Below are 18461 nucleotides of genomic sequence, written 5' to 3'. Positions count from 1 at the left end.
CCAACTCCCCAAAGCATTGTAAAACACCCACTATTTGGTTTGACAAGAAAGCACTGATAAAATGCACTGTTATTGTTTACATTTGAATTCTAGTCCAGACCAGAATTCCCTTATAATACCAGCAATAACATTACGGTTTACACACGTACAGGCTGTGATGACAAGCTGAATACTGTGTATCCTAACATGCTATACGTTGACATACAAAACAAAACAACTGTGAAAAGATCATCAGTAGTTACAGCTAATGGTCCTTTCATGAGTGTTAGTTCAATATGCAGATCACATGATAATGATGTTTTGCATATTCATGTTCCCGTGATCATGTGATGTATACCAGTAGGATACCTTTTTAGAAAACCGTGATGCAATTCAATGCATAGATCATACGAAAATTAAGTTCCAGATGTCTTGACTGTGTATTCACATCTGTCTGACCCTCAACAAAAAGTAGGATTCACCCCATACAGGCAGTACAGGAAGAAATTAAATACTCACTTGTATTGTAAATTTAATCCTCAACGCTGTATTGCAGTTTGACTCCGGTTGAGCATGCCAGGCTCTGCGGAAACTTAGAAGATATTTTGACATTTCAACAGTCTCTCCTCCGAGAAGTGCAAGAGTTTACAGTGTAAGTTAAATTTGGCCATCCTTTATTTTTCCCCTCGCATTATTATTGGAAAAAGATGAAGAAGAAAAAGACAAAAGCTGGTATCACTTCAAACCAGGAAGTAATTCAGACAATTTATGTTAAGTAGGTGTTTTTTAAGTTACCACAGAAGTATCTGCATAATTTCCATGCATAGACGATGCCACTTATCTTTCCTTGTCTCCACTCAGAAGTTGCCCTCACAAGAACCATTCCTCTTTTCTCATCTTTCAATTATGTAGACGGCGACTTCATGAATTATGTCTACAACTATATTTTGTGATTATTTTACAGCGAAGGTAAGCAGCAAAGAGCAGGTGCATGTTATTTAAAAGAAGCTCCACAATTACAGTCACTGTACAAGGCTTACTGCGCTAACCATCCAAAGGCTGTTACTATCCTGAACTCAGATGAATACAGGTAACGTATTTTCTTTTCTTTTTCATATCATGTCATATCACATCATATCCTGTAATATGATGTGATATTATATCACGTCATATCATATCTTATCTCATGTCAAGTCATAACGTATATCATATCACATATCCTATCCTATCCTATCCTATCATATCATATCATACCATATATATCTCGTGTCATGTCATATCATATCATACATTGTATATCATATCATATCATATCATATCATATCATATCATATCATATTATATATCAAATCATAGTAAAAATTCAGTACAGGTATGTTCAATCATAATAGAAATATGTAGATTGATTTATACAATCATCATGTGAAATTTTAAAAATATTTTGTGGTAGCTTGTTTTAGACTGTCCTCTAAACAGTTTAACTTTTTCAAACTCAGTTTACAGCTGTGCAGTAAATATCAGAAAAATCAATTGCACTTCCATTTTACATTTTTACGATTAATTCTTTTCAAAGTGGACTAAATTAATTTAAATTCAAGAGGAAATTCATTGATTTTGGCCAAAGATTAATTTCTCGTAGAAGTCAATCCAGCTGTGAGAGCACGGAGTTTTGTTAAAATTCAGGAACAAGTCAGAGAATGGGAATGCAAACTACAGATGTCAGACATGAAGAATGACTGTTTTTATTGTACCATCAACAATAACACCCACAGAATGACTGGTACACTTTATTGCTTACGTAAAGCCATGCAGATGTCTCTGAAATTTGTTTATTGTCCGTGCAAACATCCTTGTTTTCATGTGAAACTGCTGTCGCAAACGAAACAAATGCAGCTTGGTACGCCATGCACTTTCTGACTCTTTCGTCAACAGACATCGCAGTAAATCGCACAAACTACGTAAAACTTAGCTGATGTCACGGTAAATTGTTTGTTTTTAACGCAAACATTTCCTCCACCCTTCCCTTTTAAATTTTGTGCAGTGACAAGCTTGACAAGTTCATGGAGGGTCAGGGGTCAGCCAGTCCCGGCAGACTCACACTGACGGCGTTGTTGAGCATGCCGTTCCGAAGACTGGACAAGTATCCGTCGCTTTTAGATGAACTTGAAAAACACACAGAGGTAAGACCGTTGGTGTGATAAAAGACTTCACGCCACCATCAAATGTTGATGATAATGTTTGTAAATGTATTAAGCTTAAACGATATCAGAAGCAGAATTATACAATCTGTGAAATTCAGTTTGATGTTGCTGGTAGAGTGAGTGTGTGGTGATCATGATTTGAGTCAGATTGGTGACATCAAAATATCTCATATCAGTGCTGTTGTTTCTCTTTCTTTGCCTTTATGAAAGTCCTGTTCAGAATATTTGTATCATGCTGTATATGCATGATGCAAAATGTTGAAAATCAGTCACAATTTCCAAGCACAGAGAAAAAAATATATTGGAAAGGACAGTTTTCTGAAAGTTTTGACAGTTCCACAGCATTTGGCATTGAACTTCTGAGCTGTGGAGTTTATTTGTTTACACAAGAGAGCCAGAAAGACTGACTTTGAACTTGTTGGAAGTCAAGAGTGTATAACTTTGACCTTGCTTGTCTGTCTGGTGGCGAGCATGGGTCATTGGCGTTGTCAAGGATACTCTGACATTGATGGGGAGAACGTGTCACTTTCCAAAGTTCTGATAACATTCCTGGCTTCCATTTCTTTGTAGGAAGGTCATCCGGATCGGCCAGATGTCCACGCAGCTATTCAAATTTACAGAAATATCGTGGTGAGTAGAGAGGCTTCCTCTTCCTTACCCTCCCCTTGGTAACCCCCCCCCTTGTTTAACACCCCCTCTAACATTCATCTACCCCAGGGGAGCCTATACTTCCTTGATCAAGTGCTTCCCTCCTTGTTCAGTGACAACATGAGATAACAACAACTTTCTGTTTAAAGAAATAAATGGTCTTTACTGTGTGTGATTTAAACCTAGTCACAAGTTATCAAAATCTAGTCTTGTGGACTCCATAAGTTGTATTGTTTCTGTTGCCATTCCTGAGCTTGGCATTTTTAACCATGACAACAGTTTGTTAACTTTAATAGTTAAGCACCCACTGCATGCGTGTCGGTTTTTTACCACCAGAGCGAAAGATAAGACAGACTTTTATGAACAAACCTGACCCCTGAACTCCAATCATATCTTTTGTAATGAAGGATTTCACTTTTCCAGGGTCACTTGTTTGCCAACCATGATAATTTTCAATGTCGATAAAAATCATACAATTGCTTTGCCACTGCAGGCGATGTGTCTAGATATACGAAAACAGAAGGAACTGGAGCAAGAAATCCTTTCCGGAGCCATCAGACAATGGGAAGGAGAGGTATGGACTATCAGTTGTCATACTCTGAAAAATGCTCAACCTTTGGGAGAAAAAAAGATCTTCAAATATGCATTGTTCATTATTGCTTTGATCAAAAACAATAGGATGACTGATGTATGTAAAAAAAATTGAAAAAATTGCTACAAAAATTCTACTTTAACAAGAAAAAAAATGGTGAAACGCGTTCATACGAAGAGTGTATAATATCATAAATAGGTTCCACCTTATCGTAGTATACAGTCATGTTGTCATAATATCATGTTTGGACATTGCTTGTAGGAAATATCCTGCCTTGGTGATATCATCAAAATGTCGCAGGTGATTATCGTCGGTGATGACAAGAAGGAGAGATATTTACTCATGTTTCCCAATGTGCTTGTCATGCTGTCAGTCAGCCATCGCATGAGTGGCTTCATCTACCAGGTTTGTGTTTTTTTATGAACAAATTGAAAATATGATCTCTTCAAGATTACTTGATCATATGATAAAAAGCATGTTATTTTCAAACAATTATATTTTTGTCTTATTTCTATTTTTGATGTATTTGTCCAGACTATTTCGTCGATCTTCAGATGTATTACCATAACATGAGGTTGATAAAATCATGAAAAATGTTTCACAGCCATACCTTTGACAAGCTTTGCCGTTGAGGGCGCTATTCCCATGACAATTACAGTATATCCTAAGGTGATGGAAAACAAGAATCTACCTTTTTATATGATATTCTCCTTTCACTGCTAAATGTTCCTTTTCATTTTATCCACTAGGGCAAGATTCCTCTCTCTGGTATCAGAGTAACCAAACTGGAAGACACTGATGATTTTTATCACGCTTTTGAAATCTCTGGAAATCTCATCGATAAAATCGTCGTGCAAACGACGAGCCCCAAAGAGCAGAACGACTGGATTGATTCACTACAGAAAAACAGCAAGTCAAGCCCGATACCGTCACAGCCAAGCTCGGGACAGGTGATCTTAACAATGCTGTCTGAACTTTACATTATATGCGTATTTTAACATTTAAACTTGGATTCTTTTGAGTGTGTGCACATCAAATTGCCGTTGACCAAGAAATGGAGGACTTTTGTGAAATTTCCACCGATATCCACGGTGATTGTTGTGAAAACTTTTTGTTTGAAATAGCCAAATAATATTGTCGTCAGATGAGAAATCTCGGAACAAAACAACAGCAGAAAATGGCAGAATGTCAGATTACATGAGTAGAAATTTAGGACCAGTGTCAGTAGTCATATTTTGTTCAGTATTTTACTATCCTAAAAACTGTTGTCAATAAAATGCTTTTGTAACTTCACCCAGATTTCACAAAGGTCCACCAGCAGTACTGAGAGCAGGAGTTCTGCCAGTCCCACCAGACACACATCATTACCAGAGCATCTACGGCCCAAAACATGGAGCATGAGCTGCCTGAGACCCGCCCCACCGCTGAGGCCCACCACCGTACTCATGAACAAGGAGGAGCCGCCGCCGAAGAGTCCTAAGTCAGTCCGCAAGATGCTCCACTCAAGCAAGAGGAAAACAGGTGAGGGTTACTTGGAGATTGTCTTGACACCCCCTCGTTCATAATGGACTGTTCTGACATTCAGTTATGCCGCACCTGGGCATGTTCGACCTGACAAGCGATCCAAGGGGTGGTGATGGATGTATAGAATGTAAAATATCTACCTGAGTACAGAGACTGCTCTTTCAAATTTATCTTTACATACCTTACAAATGTATTCTATCCATCATCCATCATCAAATAACATTATCAGTTCCTTCATGAACTCACTGCAAAATTGAGTTTTAAACACATATAGCCCAGGTCATAAATGCCTGAAATGTAAAAGGTGGTTAAAATGACATGTTTTAACACTGAGTCTGTCAATCAGGAGAGATGATACCGCATGTTTCCAAAAAATCCAAAAACTCTGCAGCTAGTTCTAGAAAGATGTCATATATATCGGACACGTACAACTGAAGTTTGAATTTCTCTCACTCTATAGAACGAGTGAAACCAGAAGAAGAAGTGCTCAAGAAATCTGACAGCAGATCACTGGCTGAAGACGCCCGTATTCTCAAAGTAATTGAATCATATTGCACAAGTGCCACAGGCAAAGGACACATTTCAGGTGAGATCAAAAGTTCCTATAGAATGCAGAATTTTGTTTTAAAAAATTTGATAAAAAAATGATCAGCGTTCCATTTGAGTTTTCCTCAAAGGTATCGGCAGCTAAATTTGTAATTCACTTGTCTTTTCTTTGCTGGCGTGTATGGAGTATTCCGTGGAATGTCAAAGGTCATATCCTCTTCTACCCTTGCCTGTTACTGTCAATCTGTCACCGTTTTTGTGAATTTGTCTACTCTGTAACTTTGGGTTTTATGACCTGTGACCTGTGAGAAACTAAAAAAACTACATGAGGAAAAATTTCAAACTTGATGATGGGGGAAGCTTTCAGTTTAATTCAACTTCAGTCAATATGCAGGAATTAGACTGTCTCTTCATTCTATTTCACATTTATTCTGTAAGACTTTTTTGCATGGTAATTAGGAGATTTGCATGTCATTTGCATGTCAATGAATATATTCAATCTATTGTTGCACATTCCTATGCACAGTTTGCAGGCAAAACCCGTCAAGATTTGTGATTAGTAGGTCGCCACATTTTGAAACAAAATACCTCCCAGCTAGGAGCAATGAAGATATTCTTGTCCTGCACCCCTCACCCATCTTTGAAAATTATTCCCCCTCCCCCCAGCACTTTCAAAAAAGATTTTCACAGACATGTATAAGTAAAGAGGTTAAAGGGTAAAGATACTTAGTTGCAAATACATAATTTTGTGTGGCATGTCGACTGCAAAATGCATGCAAATCAAAATGTGCGAATTCCGTATTTACACCTGAGGATGTCCCTTGTGACAGTAGGATATTCCCGATGCTTTGTTCCTGGATGCTCTTTTTCCAGATAATACTGGAATTTTTTTCTACTCCGTTGACTTGTCATACTTTTTTTTGCAAGCTACCTCTATACAGCAGTCCTGAGAGTTAGCATACATTCCCCATATACCGGTACACATGTACAAGCACACACACACACACATATACCCACGATAACACATACACTCAAACACACCAATACGTACACTCATATCCAGTACAAGTGTTCCTACAGCATTGTATCAGTTCTAGAAACTTCAACTGAACCTAAAGAAAGTGTAAAAGCTTACCCTGCTGTTGATATACATGCTGTTTGACTGTAATATCATCTTCATCTTAAATTTCATGTTTGCAATGGCGAAATTCGCAAACATTTTGTATATTTGATTTTCTGTGACCACATTTCCCGCCTTATCATGCTGCCGTATAGTACACACCATATCAGTCATTCAATCAAGCAAGAAAGTGTAAGAGTAATGCATGTGCTTTGTTTTTGTTTTGCAAAATAGCTGATTTTAGCAGCAAAGTAGCTGATTTTAGCAGCAAAGTAGCTCTCCCCAAAGAGCAGCAAAGTAGCTCTCCCCAAAGATCGCTTTTCACACCTTTGCCAAATTTTCTGTTCTCAAACTTTCGCACATGGATCTATGCAACTGTAAGGTAAATTTGTTTTGTGTTTTTCTGAAAGATTAATGCATAGTTTTATTTTTCATTTAAAATTTATTTCTCATATGTACGCATAAAGGCAGGCTGCTTATTTTTTTGTTTTTTAGTTATTAAATCTAATATTCTCATATTTTGATTTTGGTTTGAATTTTGTTTTTGGTTGAGTGGCTAATATGGTTGTACTGTTCCCTTTTTTCATGGCTTCTTTACCCGTGGCTATATTGTCAACTGACTCACCAAACTTTCTGCACCCTACCACCCCTGCACTACACAGTGGATCCACCCATACATCACATTGCGTTGTCAGAGAGACCCGGTGGTAGCTATAGCAACAGGGCCAGAGCTGGAAACGGGAGTGCGGTGGCAATGAGCGATTACGAGGACTACTCTTTGCTTTTGCCCGGCGGAACTGTCACGTGCTGTTCAGCGCTGCAGTACCTGAAGAAATTTTGAACAGAAATAAGTGTGACTGAACACGGACGCAGAATAAACTTTTCTGGATTATATGTCTTCCATTATTAAATTAACTTGAAACTTGCATATAGTCAAGTGAACACAACAAAACTGCCAACAAGATGTGCCTTTTTGGGGAAAAAAGAGTGTTGCCACAAGACTGTGTATAATTCCTTCTTCCTTCTCATCTTCAAGAAGCTATAAAGAGCCAGGACCAGAGATCAAAAATCTCTTTTCAACTCGTTTGCAAATGTCAATTTTGCTATTGATAACCTGATGAGCTGACAGGAATGAACGAGCAACATTTTACAGGTCAGAGGTCAGAGTTCATGTGACCCTTATAAGGGATTGATGATGTTTCTGTTCACCAATCATAAAGTGTGAAATCCTGACACAAAAATTAAAGGTCACAATATATATCATATTTAGCACAGACTTTATAAAAGCTACGCAATAGGAATAGATCTGAGATGGATATTTTTTGCTATTGTACAAAGCTTCCTATTTATTTTAGATGGAAATAATTGTCTTCTGTGTAGATTTAAAAGTGCCAAAAAACCGCTGAAATGTAACCAGTTTATCATGTGACACACAAGATAAAAATATTTATCACAAGGAGAAGGTACTTCATTACCAATAATGATAAAGTATTATCCGAGATAACGTAGTATTAGGAAGAGATAACCGTGTGTTAGCCTTTGATAACAAGGTTCAACCAGTGATGACAAGCCGTTGATCGGTGATGACAAGGAAGTACTTCTGCAGTATTACCGGACAAGCCTGGAGATACTTAAAAGCAGACGAGCTCATTCCTTCATGAAGTGAGTCAAGAAGACTGCGTTTTTGGTGAAAACTATCTTGCGCTAAATACACCACAGTTCATCTTAATCTTTATCCATTTACACAGAGAATACACGTGTATTTCTTACGTTAGTCAAGAATGACTGTAAAGCTTTAATAGTATGCCCAAAGACTTCTTAGTTTCAGGTACTTTCTGGTACCATTCCCTGTGGTTACCATTACAGAAAGCGCCCTCAAGTGGCAACTGTCTCCAGAACTTGAAGTATAATGCATGTTTTCATGTTAGAAGTTGCCAAAGAGCAAAATTAAGAGGACACTATATGCTTTTATGCAGTATTTATAAAATATTGTATTTATTATGCAGACTGCATTCCATGTATTCAAAGAATATTTAAAGTAAGCGTTTTTAAGTTATACAGTTTAGAGAACAAGCACGAGAAAATATATGGACTCTCGTTATAATTACCGGGTACACTTCCTAGTATTTCGTCATACAAGAGAAAGTTATTGCCTGAGTCCTTCATATAAACATATTCAGAAATATTTACACAGCACAAAGTGCGCACTTCTTCATCTTGTCCTACGTTGAATTAGACATTCCACCCCTGTAAAATGTGTATAATGATTCTTTCCTATTGTCTGTCGCGCAGGATCAGTTCACTTTGACAAAAGTTAGGGGAGTATTTATGATGTGCTAAGAATTTTGTGCATTGATATACTGCCTTAAATTCTTCTGAACATGCATATATCTTCCCATCTTATGAAGTGGATTGATCCAAAATGACACCAATAAAGTTAAGATTGTCTATAGAAAGTACACACAATTAAGTGTGATTATGAACAACTGTTTTAGAATAATTATATGTATATTTGGAATTTCATCGACACTGTTTGCCTTTTTTTGAAAGGTATTTTATAAGATTTGATTGCCAGATTAAAGCATTGCACCTGTGTCTATTTGAAATGCTCAGTCATAGCTTTCTAAATTATTTTCGCATTGTTCTGAATATTTTTGCTGACATTTACATAAAAAGCAGTATGGAAAGCTAGCATTTTGTGCATTTCTGTTCTAGCCGGAGATGTAATAAAACAAATTTGTAAATGAAGGTTGTGATTTTGTTACTTGGCGAAAAAAGGTTGTCAGAAACTAAACAATTTGAGTATATTTTGAAAGTTTTGCAAATAATGAAGCCACCCCTCTCATAAGGGAATGGTTTTACCCTCCCAATAAAACGCTGTGTAATTACAAGAAATATTGATCAGTTTTTTGGGTGGTGAGAGGAAATTTGGGAAGGCATGACGCAATAGTTCTTGAAAATCAAAAGTGCAGTACTCTACTACTATAAACACGACAAGCAATAACTAAAAAAGCAATGATTTCAGAGAAATTGGTTTGATATTGTCTTGTAACTATTCTTAACAGATTGCAAGGTTGTAATTTTAAAGGACTTTAACAAAGCCTGCCTGTATGCCTAAAATTTTATTTGTTTTACTATGTTATGCCAATTTTGCTATTTCTTCAGCATTTCAAATCTTTTAAAGGTATGGTTCAGGGATTTGCTATGGCAACAGCTGACCTTCGTACTTGCATAAAGAGTTAGTTGACATGAGTTCAAAGGTCATTTGTTGCCATGGTGAATATTTGACCATCACCATGTTTTATGCCAGATTTAAGTATTGTATTTGGAAAAAATGAAGGAAATAAAACAGAGGCAAGGTTTTACGTTGCAAGTGCCAATAAATGTACATGTGTCTTTTTCGTAATATTTTGTGAGAATTTTCTAGTCTGTCCGTACTTCAAGATCAAACCATTGTCCAGTGTCCGTAGATAAACTATGAATAAGTCAAATCATTTCCAAAAGTGATGTTTGCTGCTAATGTGTTGTATCTATCCAATGACAATATTGCCCCTTCCCCTCCCCCTATAAAAAAGACTATTGAAGACACAGAAAGAGATATTTAAACCAGTTTGAGATATTGATAATACATGTAGAACATATCCAAAAATCAATTATGGTAACAAATTTGTCAGACATTTCTTGTCACAAAAAGGACAGATGAGAGAGCTTTGGTACAACAGTACATTTTTTCAGTAGTGGGGTTGGACCAATTTGCTATGACTCTAAGGTGACTCATTATCCCTTTGAGTGCGGTAATTTTTCCCACCAAAATTTTAGTGCAACATTTTACCAAATTTTATGAATTTTTCCTTAAGTTTTTTGGTAATTTTGGACCAAATGGGCATCACATTCATCCGCTACAGTTTTTTATCAAAAATCAGGAAAGCAATGGTTCAAACAGGGGACAAAAATTGACTTCGACGCTCAAAGGGTTAACAGGATTTTAATGACTGCCTTGCTCGTGTATGATTGCAGTTCATAATACTTATGACAACAAGCATGTGAAACCCCGCCATTGCATGGTGATCAGTTAAAATTGTAGGTTCTCATATCAGACTCAGACATGAAAAATTTTAATTGGATCTGAAACTAAAGATTTGTTGCTAACACATGATCACATCATGATGACATCATAACAGATATTATATTTCCCGTTTCAAGGTCTTTCAATCAGGACATTCAAAATTAAGTAAACTTTTTTCCTTTTTTATATTAACATAAATCACCAGATTTACAAAATTTTAAGGTATTTCAAACATGGCAGCTAAGCAAAATGAAGTTTGGAAGGAAAGAAAATATTTTTAAAAAATTTGTAAGTGTGATATAGTTAGTATGCAAGTGCATTTTTCAAGTTGTGCTGTTTATAGCACATTCTGTTTGTAGAATTCAGGGTGTTGTATTTTGTTCCGTCTTTTTGAGAGAGTGATCATCTACAAAGATCATTTTCATGTGCCAAAATTATCTAGACCTGAGTTCAATATTGGAATCACACAACTCTCTGACCTGTCAGTGTACTCTATGGAGGTTTTGATTGGTCAGGTTCTGTGATGTCATCCTGATGGTCTGATTTTTAGCCAATAAGGATTGTCTGAGTAACATTTCATCATTTCCTCACCAAATACACATTAAAGAAACCTAAACAACATTTTGAAAGTTTAAGGTCATAAACAAAGTCCATATTATTTGTTATTCTTTCTGATGTGTGAATTTTTAAAAAAAGAGAAAGAAATCTGAAGTTGACACAAAAGTTTTAGGAAATAAGTCACAGCTGATGCCATTATGAAGTGACCAGAACAGGATTACTCAAAAATTACACAAACAGTGGCATTCCCTGCCGGTGTCCCGCACCTATGAGTTCAATAAACTATGGAACGTGATTGATAAGATCAACTTCCCTTGATCAGAATTATTGTGATGCGTTAGTAAAAGTTTCACAATAGCAAATGACATCCTGCCTATCACAAAGCAGTGAAGTAATAGTATTGTGATGGCGGTCAAGCACTACAGAAATAGAATTCTATGATATGAATATATTGTGGCTCCCCGGGGGTGGCTCTATTCGAGGAAGGTCACAAAAGGTCAAAGGTCAAGGTCAAAATAGTTAACTTTTGGTCAGCCGTTTCACCTCTACTTCCTCTGATACAAGTTATAGACCACACAATTGAAAAACAAGGATGTGGCCACAGTGGCAGAGAGGTCAAAGGTCGGATTCTGCAATGCTCAAGTTGTGTTTGAATAACTCTTTTGAGAGAAAAAGGAGAAGTCAATTACAATAAAGAACTAGGTTTTCATTTGTGGCTTTACACAAACAGTGCTCACATCTCCTTCCTGTTATTTTTTTTTTCACTTTTTTCAGTCCATATGTTTGATGACAATCCCCAAGTTATAATTGCTGAAGAAGAGAAGATCATTGTGGAGGAAACAAAAGGCAACCAAACAGTCATGGAAGAAAGGTAAGCCACATTTACACAAGATAAGTACATTCTGTTCTGTCTTATTTGGATGAGTACTTGGTTTGTAAGTAACACGCAGTGTGTGGTACCACACTCATTAAAACCAATATCAAAACTTGAAAGGGAATGTTTTTAGATATTTCATTTCAGTTATTTCACTGGAAAAGTGAATTTAGAAATGTTTAAATGACAGCAAGTGGACAACGGCAAATCAATTTGTTACCTTCTTATTGTTGCCAGTTTTTTGTTAACCAGAAAATTGCAGAAGTCTTTCAATTTAAATTTCATCTTCCTACTCCTGCAGGGTCTTGCATTGACGCTGTATTTTTGCAAAAGTGTCATGGAAAGAATTTCATAGACTTGCACAGTAATCAACATGATGTTGACAGAATGTTGATTCAAGGACTATGTGGCTGATAAAGATAATCAGGAAATCATAATGTTTTTTAGCTCATATTTGGTTTTATATATAATACCAAAAAGAGCTTATATGATGAGTCTAAATGTCTGTATATTTGTGGGTATGTGCGGATGTATGTCCGTCACACACAAAGGCTCCCATACCGCCAAAGCTACCGTCTCAGTATTTGGTGTACAGGTAGATGTAGGGGTTGAGATGTGAATTTGTTCAAATGAACACATCAGTGTCAAAAATGTGCAAATGAGGTAAGAAAAGCGAAATTCTGAAACAGGCTTACTCCACTGACTTGAGTCATTTCCTGTCATTGTTTATGAACTGTTACATATTAACAGACCTGCTCAAACCATAGACAGTAGAGGGGAGGAAGACCGTCAGTAGAGGGGAGGAAGACCGTCTGTGGTCAAACTAGGGGGGCTAGCTGCCTTTCTGCTATGCATGTTGTAAAGTTGACCTCAAGTACCTAAAATTTCAGACCTTAATTACTTTTGTCATTCTTGTTTTTCTGGTTTAAATATTTCTTGTTGTTTTTCTGGTTGTACTGCGCAGAAATCATTGTCATAACATCAACGTAGAATTTTCCTGCACTCACAGATAGAAACAACATTTATTGTTGATCTTTGGTACCCATACTGGTATGTACCAATTCTGATCAAATTTGAGCGACACCGTATAATTGGCGGTATTTTTTTTGATAAGTGATATCAAAAAATATAGTCAATAATGGACTACTTGTGGATGAAGGTGCTTTTTGAATTGTCACTACCATGTACAACTATAGACCATCTTTTCTGGGGTCAGTGGTACAACTTCAAAATATTTTTTAAGCATAAATTATCTAAGAGTTCAGAGAAAGTAAAAAATGCAAACAAACCTTCCAGGTATTTTTGTTAAAAAAGAGTTATCTCTGTGTATAATTCATGAAGGACATCACTACATAGTCTTAGGAATTATTTGCCGACAGGCAGAGCAGTCCCTAGGCCTGATTGGTGGATACTGAAATACTGAAACCAGAGTTAGACCTGAAATAAGTTCTGAAATCACAAAACACTTCATTGAAAGATATGAAGGTTATAGTTGTACATAGGTATGTGTGTGTGTGCATATGTAATGTATGTAATATATGTATGTATGTATATATGTGTATGTCTCTCTGTTACTCTGTATATGTGTATGTATATGTGTGTATCTTCATCTTCATCCCTTTATTGTTTTCATAGGAGTCTTGTGGACACAGTTTACTCTTTGAGGGATCAAGTGAAGGATCTGACAGAGGAAACGAAAAGACTCAAAAGGGGACTTGAGGAGGAAGTGAAAGCAAGAAAGAAACTGGAAGTCACGTTTAAAAAATCATTGAAAAATCCAACGGACTTAGTCAATGTAGAAGAGACAAAATTATGACAAGTACTGTCTAAGAGCACCAGCTCACCACCAGAAGAAGAAAGCTCTGCTATATGGGTGCTCCGTACAGATTTGTAAAAGAGAGTAGTGCTGCCATTGGTGGCGCTGTTTACCAGGGGAGTGATGAACTAAAATCCCCTGGAAATAATAAATGCCACGACAAATAATTGAAAGACTTTTTTCACCGGTCTTTTTCAACCTGTTCACCCCCTGATTACCTGTAAACAGGTCCACAATCACCATTTATAAGAAATGGTTGGGGCCAAACCATGGTTGGGAAAGGGTGAAACTGTAAGTATTGGTGAAATGAAGTGAAGAAGTGAAGCCTGGTGATATCAGTGTCTGCTCGCTGACTGTCCAGGAATACAAAAGTAGGAGGGTTTCCACGGTTGATGTACGCTTTCATTGCAGTGATTCAAACTGTCCAAGCCAGTGAAGCACTTGTCCTGTTGTACATGTAACTGCGATGGATCCCTGTGCCATTTTGAGTTAGTGTTAGGGAGGGGTATCAAGGGGGTTGCATGGCTACAAAGTTACAAGCTACTTTTCAATGCCGTATGCTGCTATGGGGAGATAACGTCTGCTCTGATAATGGATTTCTTGTGTATAAACAATGTGCTGGATAGTAATAGTGCCTGGAATCTAGCATCAGTTTTCCCCAAAATGGAATCTTGCGTGCCATCTTAGGTGCTCTACACACATGAGGCAAACCCCAGTAGTAGTTCAGTCAATATACTGTTCGTTGTACCCAAGATGATGTTTATATACAGCTGTTTATATATAAGATAGCATTTCATGTTTGCTCCAAAAATGAGATAGAAAAAAATTGTGGGCAAAATGTCTTCAAAGTTGACAGCAATACAAGCAAAAAATTTATGACAAATTTTTTACAGGGCAAACTTTATTACATAACAGCCTTTGAAAACCGTTATTACAAGCAACAATCAAGTAAATTGTTGATTTCCACGTCAGTTTCCATAATATCATATGACCTGTCCATCAATGTGCCATTGCATGATGGGATTGAGAGCTGACATGGACCACAAAATCTAAGAACGGCAGCTTGACAATTTTTACAATCAAGGCGACCAAAAGTGCGGCTTGAAGTGAGAAGTGCAACCACTGCCCTAAATTGATCAAGTTGATAGGTTATATGATTTTCATATATGTCATTCAGAGATAAGATTCTTGACTATGTCATTCATGCCGATAAACTTTGTTGTCTTTGCAAAGGCCAGGGACCATGGTTGATGAAAATATGCAAACAAAACTTGTGTTTTTCCTCAAACAACCCTCCCCTAAACGTAAAGTTGGAAGTGCAAAAAATCAAAATATGGAATTATGATTTAAATTCACCAAATACAAAAAATTGTTGAAAGAGATTGTTTCAAGTTTTATTGTTTATTTGCTATTGAACTTCATAACAAAAATCTGAATGTCAACTGAGTATCAGGCATATACATGGTTTCCATGGCGTCACCATGGCATCAAGTTTATGCAAATTTCATGGAATAATTGAGATAGAACTAGCAAAATCTCCTCCTGCCTGTATGCAACAAGTCATGCACATATTTTCATCCTTCATGGTCCCTCAGAGCTAACACTTCAAGGGATGGAAGTTTTTATGTTTTTTCTGAAGGAATTCTGCTCAATTTTTCAGCAATCTGTGCTGCAAATTTGTATTTCTGCTTGAGAAAAAACAAAGAATGAAAGTGGTTTTCTAATTTGAATATTTCCTGATGGTATGAGGAGGGAAATAAGTTTAATTTTAGGGGGAAAGTTTGTCATTTTACATTAAGATTTATCATAGGAAAGGTTCCCATCCAAGTGCTACGGGAAATAAAACTTCAGCATTTTGTATTTTTTGAACCTGAAATATATTGAGCATGTCAGTTAGAGAGGCTCCAGTTTATTGCATGAGTGCTGCAAATTCTTATTGAACTGCATCAATAGCAAAATTATAGAATACATCTGTTGGAATATTTTGCATTTGTAGAATAAATTGTCAAAAGATTTTAAGTCAAAACTTAGTGCTGACTGAGGAAATTAGCTTTTAGGAACTGATTAATTTAATTAATTGCCTCGTTACAAGATTGTTCATTTGAATCTGTGAACTCTTAAAAAGTTGCTGTTCTTTGCCATCTCAGGTGCTGCTAGCGAGTCTACGAAGTGAATTTGGAGTTCCGTTGTGGCAAGAAAGGTATTGGAAATGGCCCTGAGTGCCAAAAACCAACACCATGTACCTCAATCTTCAAAACTTACACGTAATTCTATGATACTGGCTTTTATCTCAATGGTCAGTTGAAGCTTACTTGGGAACTTCACACTCAAGAGTTTTATAACTACCAACTCACAATGTAGCGAGGCATGGCAAAACGTAGAGGGTGGTTATATAGAAAATTCATGAAAAATGGAAAAATGCTGAATACCTCGTAACAGCTCAGCTGATGTGTTTGGCAGTCCCCTCTTTTCAACATTCTCCATGGTTGTACAATCATACCAACAGACAACAGAGGTCACTCAATGAACTCAATGATTTTGTTAGTCCTTCGGCTTGCTTGATCACAATTATTTAAACATTTAGGAACTTGAATCTCAGCAAAGGCCTGTTTTTATCACTTTTATTAGGAACTTTCTTTTCCTATTCCCGCTGCCACTACTCAAATATTCTTGTATAGATTTTTGTCAGTGCTATTATAGGTGAAATTTTCCTAGAATATCCTCAAAATTTCAAAGAATTAAGCCATTTCAGTCAGTTACAACTCCGTAATTTAGAAAATATTCATTTCTGAATAAAAACATATCGACTGTGAATTCCTTTTTTTTCAGTTAGAATTTTCTTGTGAAGTCTGAAATGTTCAATTTTTGCTGTTGAGGGATTTTTTACAGCGCCCTCAAATCTTTAACTTGCATACACAGGTGCATTGTGGGTGGCAGGTAGCCATGCAAACTCAGGAGACTATTCGTTCTAGTTGTAAAATTTGTATGCTTCAGACGAATACTGTACTACGGATGCAGAAACTAGCCTAGTGAATCTTGTACTGGAAATGTAGAGCACCTTTTATGTATATCTTTCTACCAACAAATAGCCAGTCACTGAAAGTGTAATGACTGAGTTTTGTGATTAAAAAACTTCTGCAACTGCAAACTGCTTTCTTTTCTCTGCATGCTTACTCGATGGATGAGAAATTTGCATATCTATGAAATATTTAAGTTGTTACATCTAGCAAGAATACTCACTATTTTAACCACACTGCATGTATCAGAACATCCAAAGATTCCAAATCAGATACGATAATGTTTTACAACCTTGAAACTGGTTTTGTTACCAGAATATCTTTTGTGTATATGCTTGACTCGGGATATTTTCCTCAAGAATAAGGGAAAGACTTCTCTTTCTTTGCACATAGATAGATTGGTTAGAGTGGTAACAGCCAGAATAAAGCTCATTAATTTTGCGACAGGGAGTTCCTGTTGAAATCTTGAAAGGCCTACCAGAATTAAATGTGAGAAAAGTTTTGAATTCTGAAAGCATGTAATACTAGCAATTCAGAAAGCATACAATACTGGTACCAGTATGTGTATCTGGTTAAACATGTTCACCACATTTCCCAGTAGACAGATCCACACTACCACCTATGGCAATGGGGTTTGGGCCAAACCAAAAGGTTTCAATCAGTCGTTCTGGCAAATTGATCAATGGTGGTTACTATGTTATCCGTATCTGTATGTTTGTCTGTGTTGCCTGTATATATACCCTTATAAAACCCTAGGATTGCTATAGGATTTCTACAAGATGATAGCTAGGACACATATTAACCCTTTCACCACCATGGTTTGTCCCAAATCCATTGTTTTCTATGGTAAAGTTAGACCTGTATACAGGGAACTGGGGGTGAAAGGGTTAAGGCATGTTACAGTCTGTAGGAATCCTATGGAATTACTGTGGGACTTGCAGCTTTCCCTCAAGATTGCCATAGGATTTCTACAAGACAATACAGTATGTATGACAGATTTGGGGCCATGTTCAAAATCATGGCTATACCCAGCCAATATCTAAGATGAGTCTTAGTGGATTTCAATAGTGCTGTGACCCTTGGGATTCCCATATATTTTTTTGTAAGTTTGTGCATGCATGCATATGTGTATTAGCCGTAACTGTAACCTGGTGGTGGGTTTCATATGAAAGTTCAATTTTTTCAAAGATTTCACACAAAATGCAAGTTATCATAATTGAGAACACACACATTAAGATAATGATATATATATTTATTTATGATTTATTCACTAAAATGGTGCACAGACCCAACACTACATGATGTACTAAAACTAAAAAATTATCCTAGTAGACTGTACCAGTTGCAGAGTTCTTAACGTTGACATGCCACAGGTACTAAAGTAACTATTCTCCTATTACTGGAAAAGCCAAATACCAGAAGGATATTCTCACAAGAAGTTTTATCAAACAAACTTTTCCCATGATCCACAATATTTACAATACATAATAACAGTAACCTACTACATTGTACAAAGCTTG

General features: G+C 36.7%; 1 protein-coding gene across 9 annotated transcripts in view; it reads left to right on the top strand.

Moving 5' to 3' along the window:
* Positions 1-17072, top strand: part of LOC139118587 (rho guanine nucleotide exchange factor 7-like) — a 60229-nt gene extending 43157 nt beyond the window's left edge. For 5 of the 9 annotated variants that reach the window (XM_070681988.1, XM_070681987.1, XM_070681985.1 and 2 more), the window contains 10 exons: positions 536-631; positions 944-1069; positions 2021-2159; positions 2751-2810; positions 3322-3402; positions 3682-3825; positions 4170-4370; positions 4719-4941; positions 5405-5530; positions 7273-9998. In XM_070681988.1, coding sequence (XP_070538089.1) covers positions 536-631; positions 944-1069; positions 2021-2159; positions 2751-2810; positions 3322-3402; positions 3682-3825; positions 4170-4370; positions 4719-4941; positions 5405-5530; positions 7273-7451 — 1375 coding nt within the window. In that variant the 3' untranslated portion in view covers positions 7452-9998. Of the gene's footprint in view, positions 1-535; positions 632-943; positions 1070-2020; positions 2160-2750; positions 2811-3321; positions 3403-3681; positions 3826-4169; positions 4371-4718; positions 4942-5404; positions 5531-7272; positions 9999-12008; positions 12106-13743 lie in introns of those variants that run through there. The other 4 variants (XM_070681981.1, XM_070681983.1, XM_070681982.1 and 1 more) reach the window with 1 other exon arrangement.
* Positions 17073-18461: the final 1389 nt, after the last annotated feature.

The sequence above is a fragment of the Ptychodera flava genome, chromosome 19, assembly GCF_041260155.1.
Source record: "Ptychodera flava strain L36383 chromosome 19, AS_Pfla_20210202, whole genome shotgun sequence".
NCBI lineage: Eukaryota > Metazoa > Hemichordata > Enteropneusta > Ptychoderidae > Ptychodera > Ptychodera flava.
This window is presented reverse-complemented; position numbering and strand designations above follow the sequence as displayed.